Source organism: Suncus etruscus, chromosome 9 (assembly GCF_024139225.1).
Source record: "Suncus etruscus isolate mSunEtr1 chromosome 9, mSunEtr1.pri.cur, whole genome shotgun sequence".
Classification (NCBI taxonomy): domain Eukaryota; kingdom Metazoa; phylum Chordata; class Mammalia; order Eulipotyphla; family Soricidae; genus Suncus; species Suncus etruscus.
The window spans coordinates 115,816,507-115,837,784 of NC_064856.1; the positions used below are offsets into that span (position 1 = coordinate 115,816,507).

A 21,278-nucleotide genomic window follows, 5' to 3' on the forward strand; every position below is an offset into this window, starting at 1 on the left:
GGCAACCGCCCTCGGTCGCGGAGGCGACGCTCTAGCCTGCGGCCGGACTTCCGCTCGGTGCCCTGGGCGGACTGAGTCGGTCAGGAAGTGTCGGCTAAGGGCCCGGCCCAGGGAAGAGCGGGCACCCGAGGGCGGAGGCTCCCCGGAAGCACGTGGGCTGGAGCCGGGGGCGTGGCCATAGCGCGTGGGGGCGTGGCTACCCACACAGGGCGGGGCATGCGCACGCACCTTTGGGGGCGAGACCCAAGCGCCTTGACGAATCGCTTTTGGGCTGGGCGCTGAGGGGCGTGGCGATCAAGCTGGGCGGGGCCGGGGCGGGACGCACGGCGTGGGACGCGGCCTGAGGGGGCGTGGCGAGCCTCTTGGGGGCGGGGCCGGTGCTGCCGCTCGGTCACGCGGCCCCGAGGACAAGGTCGCCCGCCTCCGGGCTGCAGCGGGCAGAGCGCGATGGCGCTGTGGGTGCGGACTCCGATTCCAGTGCTCGGGCGCTGGGTCCTTGGAAGTAGCGGGCCTCGGTTGGTTCTGGTGTGAGCCGCGGGGCGGGGCGGGCTGGGGAGGGGCGGGCAGGGTCAGCCAGGGCCTCTGGACTGGTGCAGGTCCCCGGAGCCGCGCCCCGGCCTGGGGGTTCGGGCTCGGGGTCGCCTCTGCCCTGTCACCGGGCTGCTGTCCCTGCAGCGAGCCGTCCCCACCCTTGAGGGTCCCCACCGAGGCCCCCACGTGCCGCTGTGGCTCGGAGGGCTGGCCACGCGCGAGAAGGACTCGTTCTTCTCACGACTCACACGGCGTCTGGTCCTGACCTTGGTTCTGCCTGCCCACTGAGCCATGCCCAGAGTCGGGCCCACTCCTGGCTCTCCTGCTCAGGGGGCCGCATGGGGTGCACAGGACCCGACACAGGTCAGCCCCATGCAAGACGAGTTCCACACAAGCTGCACTATCGCCCAGCCCCTTACCCTGCTTTTTGGACTCGCAAGGAGGGTAAAATGCTGGGGATTAAACCCACCCGGTGCAAATCTTTGTCCCGTGCAAGGCCAAGCATCCTCCCTGATGTACTAGCCAGCCCCAGTTTGACTGTTTCTTTTGCGTCCTTGGTTTTGGGGACACACTAGTGGCACTCAGCTTCTACACCTGGCAGGCAGCATTGCTGCTTCTAGGAGTGATCTGGGACCACAAAGAGCCTGGAAGCAAATCTGGGTTTCTTGAGTGCAAAGCCTGTGCTCACGCCCTTGGATCTAGCTATTAGGCCCTAACTTGTGTTTCTTATATAGAATTGCTTTTAGGAAGAGCCCAGGTAATGGGTGAGAACCTTTGGTGAATATATGTCCTTAATATTGTATGAAGTGGAGCACTTAATAACAGTAGGTGGAAGGCTTTCCTTCCCAGTCACCTGAGCATTTTCATAAAATAAAAGCAAAAGGCCTTCAAGGGACAGGGAGCTACCACATTTTTCGTACCCTACGATGCACGCTCACCCCCAAAGATGGGGGAAATGTGTGTGCATCTGATGGAGCAAATGCTGCCTGGAGATGAAGCCTGAGTACAGGGGACTTTTTTATATTAACAAAAAAGTATTTTTAAAATTTTTTTTTAATTTTCTGATGTAAAAAGAAAAGAGTTACGTAAATGTGTTTAACCAGCTGTGAACCAGCATATTGTAAATATACTTCAGCCTCGAAGGCTGATTGTTCCCAGCTGCCATCTCCTGATGTCTCTTGTTTTCCTTCTCTAAAAACTAAACTATGTGCGTTTTATGGTCAGGTGCGTTTTATAGAGCAAAAAATGCGGTAGTTAAAAGAAAAAAACCTGGGTTAGAGTGATGGTATTGCAGGAAGGGCATTTGTCTTGCATATGGCTGACCCTGATTCGATCCCCTGTACCATATATGGTCCTCTGGGACTCTACAAGGATTGATCTCTCAGTGCAGAGCCAAGAGTAGTAGGTCCTGAGTACTGCTGGGTGTGATCCCAAAACAAAACTAAGAACAAAAAAATACCTCCAGATTTTATTGGTTTGCTCTCAGAGGAGCTACATTGAAAAAAAGTTAATTTATGCAAGCATTTGGAACAAGAGAACTTTTTTGGGGGGTTGCCTATAAAAAAAGACAGAGGGTGGTGGTATGTTCAGGGAACATACAAAAATAAGGGACTTTCGTTTGGCTGAAGGGAGGCATGTGGATATGAGGTCATTGTGGGGGTTAAGACTATCGTGGGTGGGGTTTGTGCTAAGATGTAATTAGGATCCTGTAAAGTAAAAGGAAACAGGGAACTGAATCCAGCATAAGTGTGTTCAAGTAGGTGGGCCTGTGTAGAGAATTTGCTGCTGGGTTTTTTTGTTTGTATGTTTTTATTTTGGGGCCACCTCCGGCAGTGCTCAGGGGTTACTCCCAGCTCTGCACTCAGAAATTGCTCCTGGCAGGCTCCGAGGACCATCTGGGATGCTGGGAATCAAATCCGAGGCCATTCCTGCTCAGCCACGTGCAAGGCACGTGCTATCTCTCTGGCCCCTTCTGATGTTTTTTTGAGTGAAAGAGAAACAGGAGATGGGAACAAGAGGGACAAAAACTTTAAAAAAGAGGATGAAAAAGAAGAGAGGGTGTTAGGATACTTCTAGAAGGTCAGGCTGTGCTGTCCTCACATACCCATGGTGTGCTGTCCGAAGGTGCTTATTGATTGCCTGTGTCGTCAGTGAGCAAACGGAGTACGTTGGATCTTGGATCTTGTTTTCATGTCTGTACTCACTTTGGGTGGACTGCTGGCCTGACTTGCTGGCTCTGTGTCAGAGTGGAATCATGTCTGTCTCCAAGTCTGAGAGATGTGGGGATCCATCGAGGACAGCTCCCAAGGAGTGGACGGACATGGCGGGGAGGCCTTGGCCTGCGAGGAGGAGCTGTGAGCAGTGACGCCGATGATCCTGAACTCTGGGCATCTCACCAGTGTGATGCCAGGAAGTGAAGGGAAGGTGCCACCTGGGGTCCTAGGATCAAAGATCACATGATCCCTGGCCTACAAGAGGCCATAGTGCCCAGCTGCTCCTGGGCTGCAGACTCTAGGGGGCATTTTTAGGTGTTGCTCCAAGGGTGTTATTTATTGCTGGTTTTAATTCTTTTCCCCTTCTTGTTTTTTTTCCTGTGGTCACTTTCCAAGTCCCGAGGCCTCCGTGAGACTTCTGATTTGTTTATTGTGTGTCTTTTTGTTTTTGTTTCTGAGTCACACCCTGTGACGCTCAGGGGTTACTCCTGGCCATGCAATCAAATTGCTCCTGGCTTGGAGGACCATATGGGACACAGGGAGATCGAACTGCATGCAAGGCAGACGCCCTACCACTTGCGCCACCGCTCCAGCCCCTTATTGTGTGTCTTGCTAGTTTTTTTTTTTTTTTTTTTTTTTTTTTTTTTTTGCTTTTGGCCACACCTAGTGGTGCTAGTGGTGCTCAGGCTACTCCTGACTGTGCACTTAAGGGATTATTCCTGGTGAACTCAGGGGACCATATGATATGCAGAGGATCCAACACAGGTCAGCCACATGCAAGACCAGTTCCTTACAAGCTGTATTATCACTCCAGCCTCTGGTTTTTGAACTGTTATAGCCAAGGTAAAATGCTTATAGTCATGTTAACATTTGTAGTTTTGAAGGTCAGTTATGGCCCCTCATCACCCCCAAGTGACCAGCACCCTCCAGCAGTGTCCAGTGCCACTTCTAGTCTTTCTCTTCATCCTCCCTCCCTCTCCCCTAGCTTGGTGAGCTCAGTGATGTGACGCTAGGTCAAGGGTTGTCATCATTCAGTGTTGCATATTTTCTTCTCTGTGCCACAGATGAGTGACATCATTTGGCATTTCTCTTTCTCTGTCTGACTTATTTTTCTCAAACCCTGGTTGACCATGTGCAAGGCAACCATCCTACTTATCGATTTTATCTTTTCTCACAGTTGCATAGTATTCTGTTGTTGATAGATCTGCTGCTGTATTCATTCACCTGTCATTGGACATTTATTTGGGTTGCTTCTTTCTCTTGGTTATTGTACTAAGCTCTGTGATAAACATATGAAAATATTTTTAATTAATGTTTGGTTTTGGAGGTTACATCCGAAGAGGTGGAATCTCTTGGGCACATAAAAGCTCTTTTTTGTTTTTTAGAGATTTCCATATCTTTTCCATAGAGAAACAGATGAATCAGATGACATTCCCACCTATATTGAAAGAAGGTTGTTTTTCAGCACACCCCCTTCAAAACTGGTTGTTTCCATTCTTTGTCTCTCTGTCATTCTCACTGGTGTGAGATGTTATCTTGTCACTATGTTTTCCATTTCTCTGATAATAAGTGGCAACACTTTTCCATGCCTGTTAACCATCTGTATGTCCTCTTTGAAGAAGTGTCTGTTCATTTCTCCTTATTTTTTTGTTCTTATTATTAAATTTGTTAGTGCCTTATGTATCTTGCAATGTATGTTTTTTTTTATTGCTTTTAATCCCTATAAAGGCCATTTTTCCCAACGTGGCCTCCATTTATATTAATTCCTTAGTTAATTTATTTTATTTTATTTTTGGTTTTCGGGCCACATCTGGTGACATGCTGGGGTTACTCCTGGCTATGCGCTCAGAAATCGCCCTTGACTTGGAGGACCATATGGAACACTGGGGGATCAAACCACGGTCTGTCCTAGGTTATCACGTGCAAGGCAAATGCCCTACTGCCTGCGCTACCACTCAGACCCCTGGTACAGTTAATTTTGTGTCAAATTACCATCATTTCTCACATCCCCAAATTCCAAATAACATATGAAATAGGGGTCTCCGTCATTCACGATGAGGGAAATGCAAATCACAGCACTGAAATACCATCTTACACCAGTGTAAATGGCACATATCAAAAAGTCTGGAAACAAGCTGGGGTGATGATGAAAAAGGAACATATTCACTACTGGTGGGAACATCTCCTGTTTCAGTCTCTATGGAAAGCAATATGGAGACCTCTTAAAAAAATAGACACAGGGGCCGAAGAGATAGCATGGAGGTAGGGTGTTTTTTCCTTGCATGCAGAAGAATGGTGGTTCGAATCCCGACATCTCATATGGTCCCCCGAGCCTGCCAGGAACAATTTCTGAGCATAGAGCCTTAAATAACCCCTGAGCGCTGCTGGGTGTGACCCCAAAAAAAAAAAAAAAAAGACACAGAGGGGCCAAAGAGATACACAGTGGTAGGGCATTTGCCTTGTACACAGCCAACCCAGGATGGACGGTGGTTCAAATTCTAGCATCCCATATAGTCCCTGTCAGCAGTGATTTCTGATCGCAGAGCCAGGAGTAACCCCTGAGTGCCACTGGGTGTGACCCAAAAATACCAAAAAAAAAAAAAAAAAAAAAGACAGAACACAGAACTTTGATATAAATGAGTGAAACCACATACTGGCATCTATCCTCAAAGTATAAGTACATCACTTTGAAAGGAGATATGCATATGCATAGTCCTTGAAGTGATGAATGCAGTAGCCAACTATGGAAAACAACCAAATTGATCAACTAAAGATGAATGGTCAAGGAGGTGTGATATAATGGGCCGGAGAGATAGCATAGAGGTAAAGCATTTGCCTTGCATGCAGAGGATGGTAGTTCAAATCCCGGCCTGGTCCCCCAAGCCTGCCAGGAGCGATTTCTGAGCATAGAGCCAGGAGTAACCCCTGAACGCTGCTGGTGTGACCCAAAAACAAACAAAAAAGAAGGTGCAATATGGAGCCGGAGCCACAGCACAGTGGGTAGGGCATTTGCCTTGCACACAGCCAACACGGGTATCCCATATGGTCACCTGAACACAGAGCCAGAAGTAAACCTAAACCCTGAGCACCACCGGGTGTGGCCCAAAAACAAACAACTATATATACAAATATATATATATGCAGCCCTTCTCTTTTAGCCCAGTAGTTACCTATGATGAGAAAGGTGGCTGTTTGCAGGGTCATTCTCAGTAACAGGAATTTTTTTTTTCTTTTTTGTTTTTTTTGGGTCACACCTGGCGTTGCTTGGGGGTTACTGGTTACTCCTACTTCTGTGCTCAGAAATCTCTCTTGGCAGGCAGGCTCGGGGGACCATATAGAATGCTGGGAATCGAACCCAGGTCCGTCCTGGGTCAGCAGCTTGCAAGGCAAATGTCCTACCACTGTGCCATCACTCAGGCCCCCAGGACAGGAGATGGAAGGGCAGTCACTGTTCAGTTTGACTAGCCTGAGCCTGATTGCGGTGCTTACCCCCACGTTCTCTTTTCTGTCAGTGTTTCAGGGGGACGAAAGTTCATCTGCTCGTCTGCCCGCGCTTCAAGCTTCTTTGGAAGTGGCGGTGACAAGAAGGAGGAGAAGCTGTCCCTAGAGGACATAGCGAAGCTGATCCAGACCAGAGCGTGCCAGAAGGTGGTGGTCATGGTGGGGGCGGGCATCAGCACGGCCAGCGGCATTCCAGACTTCAGGTACTGAGTCTCCACCTCCAGCCCCCGACCACCCTCGGTTCGCTTTCCTTCACAGCTCTGGTCTGAGGGCACAGGGCTTTTTGCTTCTGTTTTGCAGGTCTCCAGAGATTGGGCTTTATAGCAAGCTCCAGAAATACGACATCCCTTACCCTGAGGCCATTTTTGAACTCAATTTCTTCTTTCACAACCCCAAGCCCTTTTTCGCCCTGGCCAAGGAGCTATACCCTGGGAACTATCGGCCTAATGCCACACACTACTTTTTCCGGCTGCTCCATGACAAGGGGCTGCTCCTGCGGCTATATACACAGAACATCGATGGGCTGGAGAGAGGTGAGTTGCATTGTGCACCCCTCGGGGAAGGCTCCAAGGCCTGCCGGGTGGTGCTGAGGCCCACCCATCCTGGGACGGATGTTCACCCTGGAGCTGGGCCTTGTTTTCGAATAAAGTGTCTGGTAATTTAAGGGTCACAGTTGAGACCTTCCTTTTGGGGCTATTCTCCCAGAGTATGAGACTGTAAATTTTGGGTAGAATTAAGTTGGACATCTAAAGTTTCTAGTCTCATTAGTCTGGTCTGATGGGGTTTCTTTTGTTCTTGTTTTTCTATTCATTTATATGGTTTTGGTTTTTTGGGACCACCTTAGGACGCTTAGGACTTAACTCCTGGCTCTGTTCAGGAATACTTGTTAGGGATCAAGGGACCGTATGGGGTGGCAGGAATTGAACCCAAGTGTGCCACATGTAAGGCCAGATGCCTTACCCTCTGTACTCTCACTATGATGGTTTCTTCTTTTTTTATTTTAATTATTAATTATGAGAACAAAGATGCAAAGAAAGAGGACAAGGTAAAGTTACAGTGGAAGGACAGTCACCCATAACATAATTCTCAGAAGAAGTCCCCTTGCTGATATCTTAACTTTGAACTTTCAGCCAAAGAACATTAAGATAAATAAAACAGAATCCATGTACAATTACTTTGTCCCTCAAGTCCCCAGATTGTAACACATTATAATATTTCTTAACAGCACACAAGGCAATCTAAAGCCATAGTACTTATGTAACTCCTTAAACATTAGAGGCATAGTATTTTTTACATTTCCATGTACATGCATATTAGCTTAAGTTAACCTCAAATTTTGAGTGGGTATTTTTTTAAGGATTAGAGTCAAAGGAGCACAGTAAAAACGGTGTTAGAGTGGCAATTGTTGTTTGCATAGGCCCAACAAAATATGAGAGGCATGGAAAGGAATAACCTTGGCCTAAATACAAAGAGACCCTACCCCTGAAGTTTCCTGGCATAAGACCAACTCTAGGCTCCAGGCAAGTTAGATCGTCCAATCCAAGACATTGTCCATAGTGCCAACACACTTTTCACACAGTCTGTTGTTGGTATCATGTTTCTGTATTAAAGATCCTGGAATCTGCATATCCTACATTGAAGTCAGGATGTGGAGCATCCTCTCGTTTCACCTCACGATTAAAGGGCAATGCAGGAAGCCCTGTCCTGTAAGAAGGTCGTTGTTGTTAAGTCTTCTCAGTGTTAAGGGAAGTCTCTTTTGAGCAGGTCAATGTCTGAGCAGTGGTAGGGTCTTCCGTGGTAGAGGATTGCTTCCAGGTGATGTTATAGACAAACCTGGATGTTTCGTGGGTGGCTTCCCTGGTTCAGGGGTGAATGGAACATGCCCTTTCTTCTGAGGCCTGTGCCAGGTCATTATGTCAATGTTCAGGGTGTAAGGTACCTTTGCACTACAAGATTTGTGTATTCCAATCTCTATTAGATAGGATCTTATTTGTATGTATAGTATTTTCTCATTTTAATGTGCCTATGCAAAAAAGGAGCAATGCCATGTGGCGTTATTGGTGCATATGGGGGACATAAGAACAATGGTTTCTTCTTTTGTGGAGTCACACTTAGGGGTCACATCTGTCTTAGGAACCGTGCCTAGTGGTACTGGGTAACCATATGTGGTGCTGAGGATTTGAACCAGCCACTTGCAAGACAAATGCCTTAACCTCTGTACTGTGTCTCTGGTTCATATGATGGTTTCTTTAAAAATATTTTATTTATTATGGATTTTTTAGCACAAAAAATAGAAGAATTTGATGACCCCCATATCCTCTTCATAGTCAGTCCCTGTTTCATCTTTCCTCTCCACCCACCTCTCTAGCTCAGGGATTATTTTAGAAGAAATTTTCATCATTAATTTAATCATTAATTCATAAATAATATTGCTTGGATATGTCCTTGGGCATCTCTAGAATAGACTTTTAAAACACAACTATGGGGGCCCCGAGAGATAGCACAGCGGCATTTGCCTTGCAAGCATCCGATCCAGGACCAAAGGTGGTTGGTTCGAATCCCAGTGTCCCATATGGTCCCCCGTGCCTGCCAGGAGGTATTTCTGAGCAGACAGCCAGGAGTAACCCCTGAGCACCGCCGGGTGTGACCCAAAAACAAACAAACAAAAAAACACAACTATGGTATCTGTCACACAATTTAATCACTAAATTAAATTAAATTCCATACTATTGTTATTAGCCTTAGGATTTGTTGACTGTGTTTAGTATGTTTAGAAATGGTGGCTACAAGCAGTGATTCTCAGATCACAGACTTCTGGCTGAGGATCTTAGAGAAGCATGTGCTGGAGCCTCTTTCTAACATACAGGACACTGGCAAGTCAACTTTCAACGAGTCAGCAACACTCAGGTAGGCTGCAGATGTCTGTGGTTGAAAGAACTAGAACAGAGCTGACCCGGTTCCATCCACAGCATCCTGCGGTCTCCTGTGCCCCACAGGAATGATCTCTGAGCAGAAAGCCAGGATTAAGCCCTGAGCACAGCTCGGGCTAGTCCCAAAACAATAATGACAAAATGACTGTAGGTTTTGGCATATGTAATAAAGAGTTATCATGGAAGTGAGGTGACCAGGTTGGTCCCCATGGTCTTGCAGAAGTTTTTCAGGTATCACAGTGGAAACAGATAACTTATAATAACTTCACATCTGTTATAGCAGACATTATAACATTATGTTTGGCATTCTACCAATTTCTTTTTTGTTTGTTTGTTTTTGTTTTTGGGGCCACACCTATTTGATGCTCAGGGGTTACTCCTGGCTAAGCACTCAGACATCGCCCCTGGCTTGGGGGGACCATATGGGACGCTGGGGGATCAAACCCCGGTTCTTCCTTGGCTAGCGCTTGCAAGGCAGACACCTTACCTCTAGTGCCACCTCGCCGGCCCCTCTACCAATTTCTTTTGGAAATCCATGTTCTGTTTCTTCACTTTGGTTTGGAGTCTAGAGAAAGGAAAACGTTTTCGTAGGTTGTAAAGGTAATTTCGGCTGGCTTTATAAAATCTGCCTTTTCCTGAGCTGTCTTCTGTGTTCTGATCAGCTTTAATTGATGTGCTCCATCATGGAGCCTTCCTCTCTGTGCTCCTGTGTCAGTGAGGCTCTGCTGTGAGTGATGGAGGCAGGGCTGTCGGGCTTCCACTGGAGGCTGCGGCTTCTCTCTTCTCCAAGGACTGTGACCCTTGGAGTTTTGACTTGAGTTCTTACTCGTGCACCCTGCGGACGGTACCACTTGGCGCTGTTTCCTTTCCAGTGGCTGGCATCCCTCCTGCAAAGCTGGTTGAAGCTCACGGAACCTTTGCCACTGCCACCTGCACCGTCTGCCACAACCAGTTCCCCAGTCAGGACTTCTGGGTGAGTTGGCATCTTCTCGTTGTGTCTCTTCTGCATCCCGCAGTAGGATGACTTGAAACATTGCTTCAGTCAGGCAGGAAGGATAACAGGAGATCAAGAGTATAAAAATGGTGGGGCTGGAGCTGCGGTGGCGCAGCTGTAGGGCATTTGCCTTGAATGCGGCTGACCTAAGACAGACTGTGGTTCCATCCCTGCGTCCCATATGGCCCCCAAGCCAAGAGCGATTTCTGAGAGCAGAATCAGGAGTAACCCTGAGCATTACCGGATGTGTCCCTGGAGCACTGCAGATGGATACCAAACAAACAATTGCCGTGCTGTGTACTCTTTTCAGTAGGTGTAGACTATTCTATTGAATTATTCTTCTCTGGTGATATAATATATTTTGGATGACACCTGGCAGTGCTCAGGGGTTATGCCTGGCTCCACACTCAGGAGTCACTCCTGTTTGGCTGAGGGACCATATGGGATGCTGGAGATTGAACCCGGGTGAGCTGTATGCAAAGCAAACACCCTCCCAGCTGTACTATCACTCTATGCCCCTGCTGAGTATTTCTTTAGCCCGGGAGTGTCTCTGATAGGCACCAAGGTGTGGAGCATGGTGTGCGCTAAGTACCATGCAACGTCCAGAACACAACCTGTATTTTTCCTATGGCTTTGTTTTCTTTGTAAGTACACCTGGCAGTGCTCAAAAAATCCCTGGTCTCTAAGCTCAAGGATCGCTCCTGGTCGGCTCAGGGGACCTTATGAGATGCTGTGGTTCGAACCTGGGTCAGCTGTGTGCAAGATACATCCCACTTGCTGAGCTCTTGCCCCTTGAATCTGCTTATTTTAAGTAGTCTGTGCCTCTCCTTTGTTTCTGTTGATATTTTAAGGACTGGGGATTGCGCACATGGCAGCATTTAAACATTGGGTTGGTGCTCGCACACAGCCATGGTGCTCATCAAGGTCTGCACTATATATATCGGTGTTTGGGCCACACCTGGTGGCACTCAGGGGTCACTACTGGCTCTGTGCTCAGAAATCTCTCCTGGAAGGCTTCAGGGACCATATGGGATGCCGGGGATTGAACCCAGGTCTGTCTTGGGTCAGCCGCGTGCAAGGCAAACACCCTACCGCACTGTCATTCTAGCCCCAGATCTGCATTCTTTTCCTTGTGATGCTCACGCCTGTGCTCACGAGGAGCAACTCTGGAATTTGAGGCACAGAAGTCACAGTTGTGTTTGCATGTGCTTGCCAGGGACTTTGTTTCCTGGCTGTGGGTTCTACACATTTTTTTTTTAATGTCATTGCTTTCAAGGAGCCACACCCCTTTTTGTGGTTCTTCCGTACAGCTGGCCATGGTGCATCTGGAAATGAATGCCACCAGAATTGCAGGCAGCATCTGCTTTCAAATACTTAGTTCCCCAAACATTTTGGCATGAAAATTGTTTTTGGTTTTTGGGCCACACCCAGTGACACTCAGGGCTCACTCCTTTAGCTCTGTGCTCTGAAATTGCTCTGGCAGGCTCCCGGGACCATATCGGATGCTGGGAATCAAATCTGTGTCCATCCTGGGTTGGCTGCATGCAAGGCAAATGCCCTACTGCTCTGCTATCTCTCTGGCCCCACATTTATGTAGTTTTTCAGTTTTGATACTATTACAGAAGGGGTTACTTCCAGCTCTGGATGCAGGAATATTTCTGGCAGTGTTCAGGGGACCATTTGGGATTCTGGGGATCAAACCTGGGTTGGGACCATGCGAAGCAAGTGTCTTACCTTCTGTACTATCTCTTCAACCCCCAAATATTAGTAATTGCTAAGGCTGGTTGCATGAAGGTACATTTTACTTCTTGCAGCTTTTATGAATGATTGAAAATATTTTAACTTTGCTTTTTTCCTTTTAAAGTGCGTTATTTCCTTTTTGTCTTAATCCCAGACTGATGTGCTAGCAGACCGGATCCCCCACTGCCCAGTCTGTACTGGCATCATCAAACCCGACATTGTGTTTTTTGGGGAGCAGCTGCCACAGAGGTTCTTGCTGCATGTGACTGATTTCCCCATGGCAGATCTTCTCATCATCCTTGGGACCTCCCTGGAGGTTTGTCTGTGGACCCAGGGGTGTTTGGAACATCTAGTGAGGAGCTGGAAGAATGGGCCAGAGGAGCTGGGATCATGAAGGGTGTTTCAGGGCCTCTAGGGGTCCCCCTCACCTCCAATCAGAGTGTGGGTGGTTTAGTTAGTGAGGAACCACCTTCTGGGCCTAGGGAACGTGGCCCAGAGGCAGGGGGATGAGGATGAGGAAGAGGAGTCTGCAATGGTGGCTGCTGTGTCTGTGCGGAGGCAGGGTGATGAGAAAGGAGTGGTGGGGACCAGATGTAGCCATGGGCCATGGGTTGGTCGTGTGAAGGGTGTCTGGGCTGGATCAGAGGACAAACCTGTAACTCTGCCTCTCTGGACAGTGTGGCCACCGGGCTGAGGGAACATTGGTGCGAGAGGGAGAGCCAGTGTGGGCCCTTTCAGGTAGCGAGTCAGTGGAGAAAGTGCCCTTAGAAGGATCAGATCTGGGACCTCGGGCATTGTGGCAGGTGACAGCGGCACCACTAAATCTTGATCCACAGGGTGTCAACTGTTTTTATTGTTGTTGTTGGTCTCAGTCAGGCAGAGCTGGGGGTGGGGAGGGACTGCTCCCAGCTCTGTGCTCCAGCCTTCCTCCTGGCTGATGGCCTCTTCTGCTGTTCTCAGCCTGGGGAGCCCCACCTGCTTCTCTTACAGCTCATTAGACTGTGACAGGGGGCACAGCAAGAAATCCACTTCAGCTCCACCACAAGGATGTTCCCTCAGGGCTTTCTTTTGTACAAATACACACTGGCAGGGAGGTTTGACCGGAAGAGCGGGCCAGCACATCCTGACCCATAGCTTGCAGTTTCTCCCAGAGACGCCCTCAGGGTTGGGCATGCTGTCCTCTGGGGCCCAGCAGGGCTCTTTGGCAGGCACCAGAACTCAGCATCTGCATTGTGCACACACTGTGGTGTGTCTCCATGGAGGGAATCAGCGAGCTAAATGGCGAGTCGTCATTATCATTCACATGAATGTTAATCATGTGATCTCCAGAAATCTAAAATACCCCCAAATCTGAAACACAACCAGCCTTGAGTTTTTGTGGTGCTGGGGGCCAAACCTGGAGCCTCATTCCATTTAAAGGTGTGAGCTTTACCTCTGAGCCTCAATTTATTTAAGCAAGTTCCTACTGATGGACAACAAAAGTAAGGAATATATAAAATTTACATTAAAAATAAGGGGGGGACAGGGCTATATATAGCACAGCGGGGAGGGCATTTGCCTTGCATACAGCCAATCCAGGCACACCATGTGGCCCCCTGAGCCTGTCAGGAATGATTCCTGAATGCAGAGCCAGGAGTAACCCCTGAGCACTGCATGATTCCTGAATGCAGAGCCAGGAGTAACCCCTGAGCACTGCCAGGTATGGCCCCGAAACCACACACACACACACACACACACACACACACACACACACACACACACACACACACACACTCACTCACACACACTCTCTCTCTCTCTCTCTCTCTCTCTCACACTCTCTCTCTCACACACACACACACACTCACTCACTCACTCACTCACTCACTCTACATAGGCTTAGGTTTGATCACACACACACTCACTCACTCACTCATTCACTCACTCTACATAGGCTTCCCTGTGGGACGCCCAGGTTTGATCCCCAGCGTCACCTCACCCATTGCCTGAACAGTAGTTTTTGAGATCACTACACATGAGCCCAAAATAAGACCATTTAAAAGACCCAGGGGGAAGGTTTGGATCACACCTTGCTGTACATAGGGGCTACTCTGGCTCTAAGCAGTACCCAGGAGACCATAAGTAGTGCCAGGGATCGAAGCAGGTTCAAGGCAAACACCTTAATTCCTGTATTATCTAAATCTAAATATATATATATATATAATTATATAAATATAAATATATTTTTGTTTGTTTTGGGTTCACACCTGGTGATGCTCTGGGGTTACTTCTGGCTTTGCACTAAGGAATTTCTCCATATAGGATGCTGGGGGTTCAGCTTAGATCAGCTGCCTGCAAGGCAGACAAACACCCTACCTGCTGTACTGTTGCTCAGGGGTTTCTCCTGGTGGGCTCGGGGGACTCTATGGGATGCTGGGGTCGGCTGCATGCAAGACAAATACCCTACCACTATGCTATCACTCTGGCCCTTCTAACAATAATGTCTTAAGGCAGACGATGTGCAGGCCTTGCATGTAGTTCTCCTTGATCCCAGGCACTGCATGGTTCCGGAGCACTACCAGGAGTGAGCACTGAGCACTGCTTGGTGTGGCGCAAAAAAGAAAGAAAATGTAGTGAGTATTCGAGTGTATACATTTTTGCTTACTTATATGGCTACTCCTGTAGTAAATAAATCTGTTTATAGCTTTGTTTATAGAAAGATGCACTGGTTACTAAAGATATATTATTTTTCCACATCTTCACCAACTTCAGACATCCCAGTATTTTTTTAAGCAGCGTTTTTGATTAGAATAATAAGGGGAAGAGATAGTAAAGGGGCTAAGGTACTTGTCTTGCATACAGCCCATCCTGGTCTCATCTCTGGTCTCACCCAGTTCCCCAGGTACATTAAGGTGCAGCCCTGAAGGGGCTTGAGCACCGGTGGGGTGTCCTGGGCAGTCCCCAGCATTGAAGACTGAGCAGCACTCTGACCTTGGGCCCCTGCAGTGAATCACTGGCCCAGTTGGCTGAGAAATCCTGGGAAGCACAGCAGATGACCCAGGATTGGTCTTGATTCTCGGCATCCCATATGATCCCTCAAGCCTGCCAGGAGAGACTTCTGAGCTCAGAGCCATGAGTAACCCCTGAGCGCCACCAGGTGTGGCCCCAAAACAAAACCAAACAAACAGTTCTCTTTTTTCCCAGCATAGCAGAATAGGTGTTTGCCTTGCATGTATCTGACCCAGGTTTGATTCCCAACATCCCATATGGTCCTCCAAGCCTGCCAGGAGTAGTTTCTAAGTGCAGAGCCAGGAGTGACCCCTGAGCATCCCTGGATATGGCCCAAAAAGCCAAAAAAAATCTTTTTTCACTGCTGTAAAGAAAAATTTCTTTAAAACAAAAAAGAATTTTTTGAACCGCACACCTGGTTCACACCTCAGGGATTACTCCTGATAGGGCTCAGAGGATTATATGTGGTACCAGGGATCAAACCCAGGCTGGATGTATACAAGCTGATCTCTTCTTATTTGCTATGCTATCTCTCTGGCTCCTCTTTTTATAATTTGGGGGGGGGGGTTGGGCCATCCCCAGCGGCACTCAGGGGTTACTTCTGGCTATCTGCTCAGAAATAGCTTCTGGCAGGCACGGGAGACCATATGGGATGCCGGGAGTCAAACCAATCACCTTAGGTCCTGGGTTGGCTTCTTGCAAGGCAAATGCTACTGTGCTATCTCTCAGGCCCTCTTTTTATACTATTATTTATTTATTTTTGGTTTTTGGGTCAGACCTGGCAGCGCTCAGGTTACTCCTGGCTCTACTCTCAGAAATCGCTCCTGGCAGGCTCGGGGGGCCATATGGGATGCTGGGATTCGAACCACCATTATTCTGCATGCAAGGCAGATACCCTACCTCCATTCTATCTCTCCGGCCCCTATACTTTTATTTAATCTTATTTATCTCTTTGAATTTCAAGTGGTTAGGAAAGTTTTCAGTTGTTTGTAATGGAAAGCAAAATGATTTTGCGATTAATCTATTGGGTTTTTGTTTGTTTGTTTGTTTTTGGGTCACAACCGGTGATGCTAAGGGGTTACTCTGGGCTATGCCCTCAGAAATTGCTCCTGGCTTGGGGGACCATATGGGACGGCGGAGGATCAAACTGTGGTCCATCCTAGGTTAGCTCGTGCAAGGCAAACACCCTACTTCTTGCACCACCGCTCCAGCCCTTTTTCTTTTTGGTGGGGGAAGTGGGCCACAGCTGGTGGTGCTCAGAGGTTACTCCTGGCTGTCTGCTCAGAAATAGCTCCTGGCAGGCACAGGGGACCATATGTGATGCTGGGATTCGAACCAACCACCTTAGGTCCTGGATTGGCTGCTTGCAAGGCAAACACTGCTGTGCTATTTCTCCGGCCCCTCCTTTTCTTTCTCTTATTTAAATTCAGTAACTGTGCCTAAAATATCCTTCCCTATCTTTACTTAACAAATCCTAAATTTTCTTCAAGAACTGTTTCGTTAGTATTTAAAGTTTTCATTGTTTTGATATGTTTTCATCAAAAGACAGAACTTAAGTGTTTTTTTCCTTTTGGATCATGAGTTAGTCTTGATTAGTCTGTCCATCTTTCCATACTTTAGAAAGATTTCATTTGGAAACTCAGTGGCACTGAGTTAACATCTTTGCATGTCTCGCAAAGGCTACTGAAAGGTTGTAACCAATTGCCCAGGCTGCCAGCACATCACAGCCCCTTGGCTGAGACCTGGCCCTAATTCTGTGTCATCTGCAAGTGTGGGCAGGGAGAACAGCGTGTGTGTGGGAGACAGTGAGGGGCTACTTGCTGGAAGACAGGCAGAAGGAACCGAGCTTGATGGTTCTGGAAGCTTACAGGAGTGATATGTGAGCAGATCTGAGCCAGAGGGATATTCAGAGAAGGGGGCACGAGGCTGCTGGCAGTAAGAGGAAGGGAAATGGGTCTTAGTGTTCTCAGGACTGAAGGTCTCACCCTCCCATGCTGTCCCTTGGATAGTGGCATGAAGGGCCCTGGGAGGCTTCAAGGCAGAGTGTCCCCATCATTTGTGCGATTTTTCAGGTGGAACCTTTCGCCAGTTTGTCTGAGGCTGTGTGGAGCTCAGTACCCCGACTGCTCATCAACAAGGACTTGGTGGGGTCCTTTGCTTGGGGTCCCCGAAGCAAAGATGTGATGCTGCTGGGAGATTTGGTTCAGAACGTGGAAAAGCTGGCGGAACTTCTGGGATGGACGGAAGAGCTGCGGAGCCTTGTCCAGCAGGAAACTGGGAAGGTACAGAGCTGGGCACAGACCTTCCCCTGACTGGAGCAGGGCCCTGTTTGTCTAGAGCAGAGAAAGGGGGGGGGGGGGACCGAGATGAAGATGCAGACCTGGAGCACAGCCAATCCCGACTTCATCCCCACAGCAGCTGGTGTGGACCTTGGTGCCCCTGAGCACCTCTGAGGCAACTTGGGTAATTCCTGGCACTGCAGAACCACATCCTAGGGCCTCTGCTGGGCTGCTGGCTCAGAGTAACTGCAAGGGTTTCCTGACTTCTAAACAACACAGGTGCCTTCCCGAACCCCCCCGAAACAAACGGAAACTAAAACAGTGACAGTATTAGGTAATATTGGCATTAATTCTGTGTGGTGATGGGTCTAATATTGGCCATACCCAGTGGCACTCAGGGTTATTCCTGGCTCTTTGCTCAGAAATTGCTCCTGGAAGGCTCGGTGGACCATATGGATTGCCGGGAATTGAACCCAGGTCTGGCCCGGGTTGGCCACGTGCCTACCGCTGTGCTATCTCTTGGACCCCTCTAATAGATTCTTATTACCTCCACTTGGAGATGAAAATGACACCACGTACCTGCTCTCAAGTGGCAGAGCAGGATGTAGACCAGGTATTCTGAGCACTCTCAGACACTTCCTGAGCAAGACCAGCACCAGTGTGCTCCCAGCTAAGGCCTAGCCTGAGTCCAACGTGATACAGGGTGGAGGACTTTTGCAGATTGAAGTTCTCCACACTTATGTAAAGTGAAGCCACTAGCGGTTATTCAGGAAGACCCCTGTTCTAGCCCGCTGAAAGCAGAAAGCCAAGGGGCTTCAGGACTCTAGATTTCAAACCATTAAGCAAATGAAGGTCCAGAAAATGCAGTTTTCCAAGTTGCTTGAGTAGCATGTGCTGCTTGCATGTCGGCAGGAAGGCTTCAAAGCCCAGTTGCCCCAAAGCTTGCTTTTTTATGATTACAGGCAAGAAAATCTCAAAGGGTTGAGAGAGGTAATACAGTTGGTAGGGGACTCGCCTTACGGGCCCAGCTCCAATATCTGGTACTCCAGAGTCCTCTGAGCACTGTCAGAGCAATCCCTGAGCAGATAGGAGCAAGCCCTGAGCATTGTTGGATGTGGTCCTCAAACAAAAGGAAACCAAAACAATTGCCCAATTTCACTAGAAATCCTTCTTTCTTGTTGCCCCAAAGCACTTGTCTTGGGAAGCCCTCACTTTTATTTCACGTGTGGGGGGAGGTACACCTGGCAGAACTGGAGGTTCATATGGTACGGAAGACCAAACCCAGGGCAGCACACTTGCAAGGCATGTGCTCTGTCCCTTGAGCTAAATCCCTGGCCTGAAACCTCTCCTCTGTGTGTTCAGCCTTCCTCTCTCTTCTTTTTTTTTTTTTTTTGTTTTTGGGTCAGCGCTCAGGGGTTACTCCTGGTTCCATGCTCAGAAATTACTCCTGGCAGGCGGAGGGGACCATATGGGATGCCAGGATTCGAACCACCGTCCTTCTGCATGCAAAGCAAACGCCTTACGTCCAATGCTATCTCTCCGGCCACGTCTCTCCTCTTCTGAGAAACAGAAAATGCACCCAGCATGACTACAGCCTGGCTTCTAACCAAGACTGAATCAGAGAGGAGTACAGAGCTTACTAAGAAATGAAACTTAGAATTTACATTTACTATTTGTATTATACATAGTAGGCATTGGGCCAGTTCTTTTTATCCTGCGATTCCAGAGGTTGTTTCAGGCTGTGCCATTTGTCCTCTGTGGTAGGCAGTAGTACCTTCCAATAACAAAACCAGATGCTGGTCACTGGAAGTATAAAAAAGAATCCACGGGCCCGGAGAGATAGCACAGCGGCGTTTGCCTTGCAAGCAGCCGATCCAGGACCAAAGGTGGTTGGTTCGAATCCCAGTGTCCCATATCGTCCCCCGTGCCTGCCAGGAGCTATTTTTGAGCAGACAGCCAGGAGTAACCCCTGAGCACTGCTGGGTGTGGCCCCAAAAAAACAAACAAACAAAAAGAATCCAGCTAACACACCCTCAGTTGGGAGGAGCGTAATACTCACAGACCCTTGGATTTCTTGCTCCGATTAGTCTGACTGGCCTGTTTATTTTTTAGTTTTGTTGCAATTCATGTAAAGTAGGTTAGTTTTAGGGAATTTAAAGAGAATTGCTATCCCAAACTGTGAGGAATTGTAGATTTGAGTTACTTTCCTAGAGAAAGCTGTGCTTCTTCAACACATCTTTTTGTTTTGTTTTATTTTGGGGCCACACCCAGTGGTGGTCAGGGGTTATTCCTGGCTCTGAGCTCAGAAGTCGCTCCTGGCAGGCTTGGGGGGCTATATGGGATGCTAGGAATCAAACCCACGTCTATCCTGGCTAGGCCGTGTACAAGGCAAAAACGCCCTGTCACTGTGCTATCTCTCCGGCCCCACTTCTTCAGCACATCTTGATTAGAATTTAACCCTCCGACCCATAGAGATAGCTTGGAGGTAAGGCACCTGCCTTCCATGCAGAAGGTTGGTGGTTCGAATCCAGCATCCCATATGGTCCCCAGTGCCTGCCAGGGGCGATTTCTGAGCAAAGAGCCAGGAGTAATCCCTGGGTACTGCTGGGTGTGACCCAAAAAAACAAAACAAAACAAAAAGAAAATTTAATCCTCCTTTCTCCCTTCCATTACCCAGTGTTCTCAGATCTGCCAGCATCTGCCTTCATTTGGCTCAAGAGCAGATAAAATATTTTTTGGGTTTTGCTTCTTTTTTTTGGGGGGGGAGGGGGTTCACACCTGACAGTGCTCAGGGGCTACTCCTGGCTCTACGCTTAGAAATCACCCCCACCAGGCTCGGGTGACCATATGGGATGCTGGAATTCGAACCACCATCCTTCTGCATGCAAGGCAAACGCCTTACCACTGTGCTCTAGATAAAATATTTTTATCCTATTTTTGGAGGCCACATCTCAGGCTTCTTTCTTTTTATTTTTTGGTTTCTTTTGGGGTCACACCCAGCAGCGCTCGAGTTATTCCTGGCAGGCTCGGGGGACCATATGGGATGCTGGGATTCGAACCACCGTCCTTCCACATGCAAAGCAAACGCCTTACCTCCATGCTATCTCTCCGGCCCTACTCAGGCTTATTTCTGGCTCTGCACTCAGGAATCATTTCTGGTGTACTCAAGGGGACCATGTGGGATACTGGGGATATAACCTGAACCCAGGCCAGCTGTGTGCAAGACAAACACTTTACCCACTGTACTCTTTCTCTGGCACCAGAAAAATACCTTTTATGGAAATTTGAGGGCTAGATAGCTCAGCAGGCTTCCTGCATGCAAAGCATCTGGGCCCCAGCACTATACGGGCCCCTCTAGCAGCATTGGGTGTGGCCCAAAAACCAGAGAGGGAAAACAGAATAGTTGGAGCTCAGGCCTATCTTGGTTTTTTTTGGGGGGGACCATGCCCAGTAGTGTTCAGGGCCACACATGCTAGACTTGAGGAACTTTAAGGGCTACCAGGGATCGAATCTGTGTTAACTGCACAGCAAGCACCCTATCTACTGTACCGTCTTTCTGGCCCCATGCCCTGGTGTTTGTAAATAACTGTTTTGTGTTTCAGTTCAACAGATAGCACAGATGAGATTGATGGCTACCTTCCCTGTCCCCACAAATGGGGCCACAGTTCATTTCTGAGATCTCATCCCTGAAGAACATGTGGGAAGGTACTTAACTCGACTGGATCCGCTCCCCAGACATGAGAACCAGAGTTCTGCATGGGAGGAAGGCCTGCTCCCAGAACAAGCTGTCTGTCCGAGGCTGCCCAGGGCCAAAGGCCTGCTGGTTTGTTCCTTTAACTCTCACTGGTTAAAGCTCTTGATGCCCAAATTTTCTTCTGATGGTGACCCTCCTGACCTTCAGCCAGAACCCCAGACTTGATACTTTGCTGTGTTGAGACCCATCTCAAGGACCGTTATAGCACGTTGGGAAGATCGTCCCAGGCTGATGGACTAAAGCAAATGCTTTGGGCTCAGCCCCGTGCCAGCTGGTTCCCTTGAGCACCAGCAGTGGTGGCCCAAACTGGAACACAGAAAGGCTTACCTCTTAGGCCAGTTGAGGCTC

The 21,278-nt window shown here is 48.4% G+C and overlaps 1 protein-coding gene across 3 annotated transcripts; it reads left to right on the forward strand.

Annotated features, from left to right (window-relative positions):
- Positions 1-388: 388 nt before the first annotated feature.
- Positions 389-20,944, forward strand: SIRT3 (sirtuin 3). 3 transcript variants are annotated; one of them, XM_049781178.1, is made up of 7 exons: positions 389-502; positions 6,257-6,448; positions 6,546-6,778; positions 10,048-10,148; positions 12,064-12,225; positions 16,970-17,179; positions 20,779-20,944. In XM_049781178.1, the coding sequence occupies exons 2-7, from the start codon at positions 6,402-6,404 to the stop codon at positions 20,788-20,790; spliced, it is 765 nt and encodes a 254-aa protein (XP_049637135.1). In that variant the 5' UTR covers positions 389-502; positions 6,257-6,401; the 3' UTR covers positions 20,791-20,944. The 3 variants fall into 3 exon arrangements, with proteins under 3 accessions (XP_049637135.1, XP_049637136.1, XP_049637134.1); XM_049781179.1 differs by lacking the exon at positions 12,064-12,225; XM_049781177.1 differs by lacking the exons at positions 389-502; positions 16,970-17,179; positions 20,779-20,944 and adding an exon at positions 14,399-14,509 and having other exon boundaries at positions 6,263-6,448.
- Positions 20,945-21,278: the final 334 nt, after the last annotated feature.

Bases quoted from the DNA above. Each gene is read 5' to 3' on its own strand.
- SIRT3 (XM_049781178.1), top strand. From the start codon at position 6,402: ATGGTGGGGGCGGGCATCAGCACGGCCAGCGGCATTCCAGACTTCAG. The intron at 6,779-10,047 runs GTGAGTTGCATT...TTTCCTTTCCAG, and splicing joins CATCGATGGGCTGGAGAGAG to TGGCTGGCATCCCTCCTGCA. The intron at 12,226-16,969 runs GTTTGTCTGTGG...GCGATTTTTCAG, and splicing joins TCCTTGGGACCTCCCTGGAG to GTGGAACCTTTCGCCAGTTT.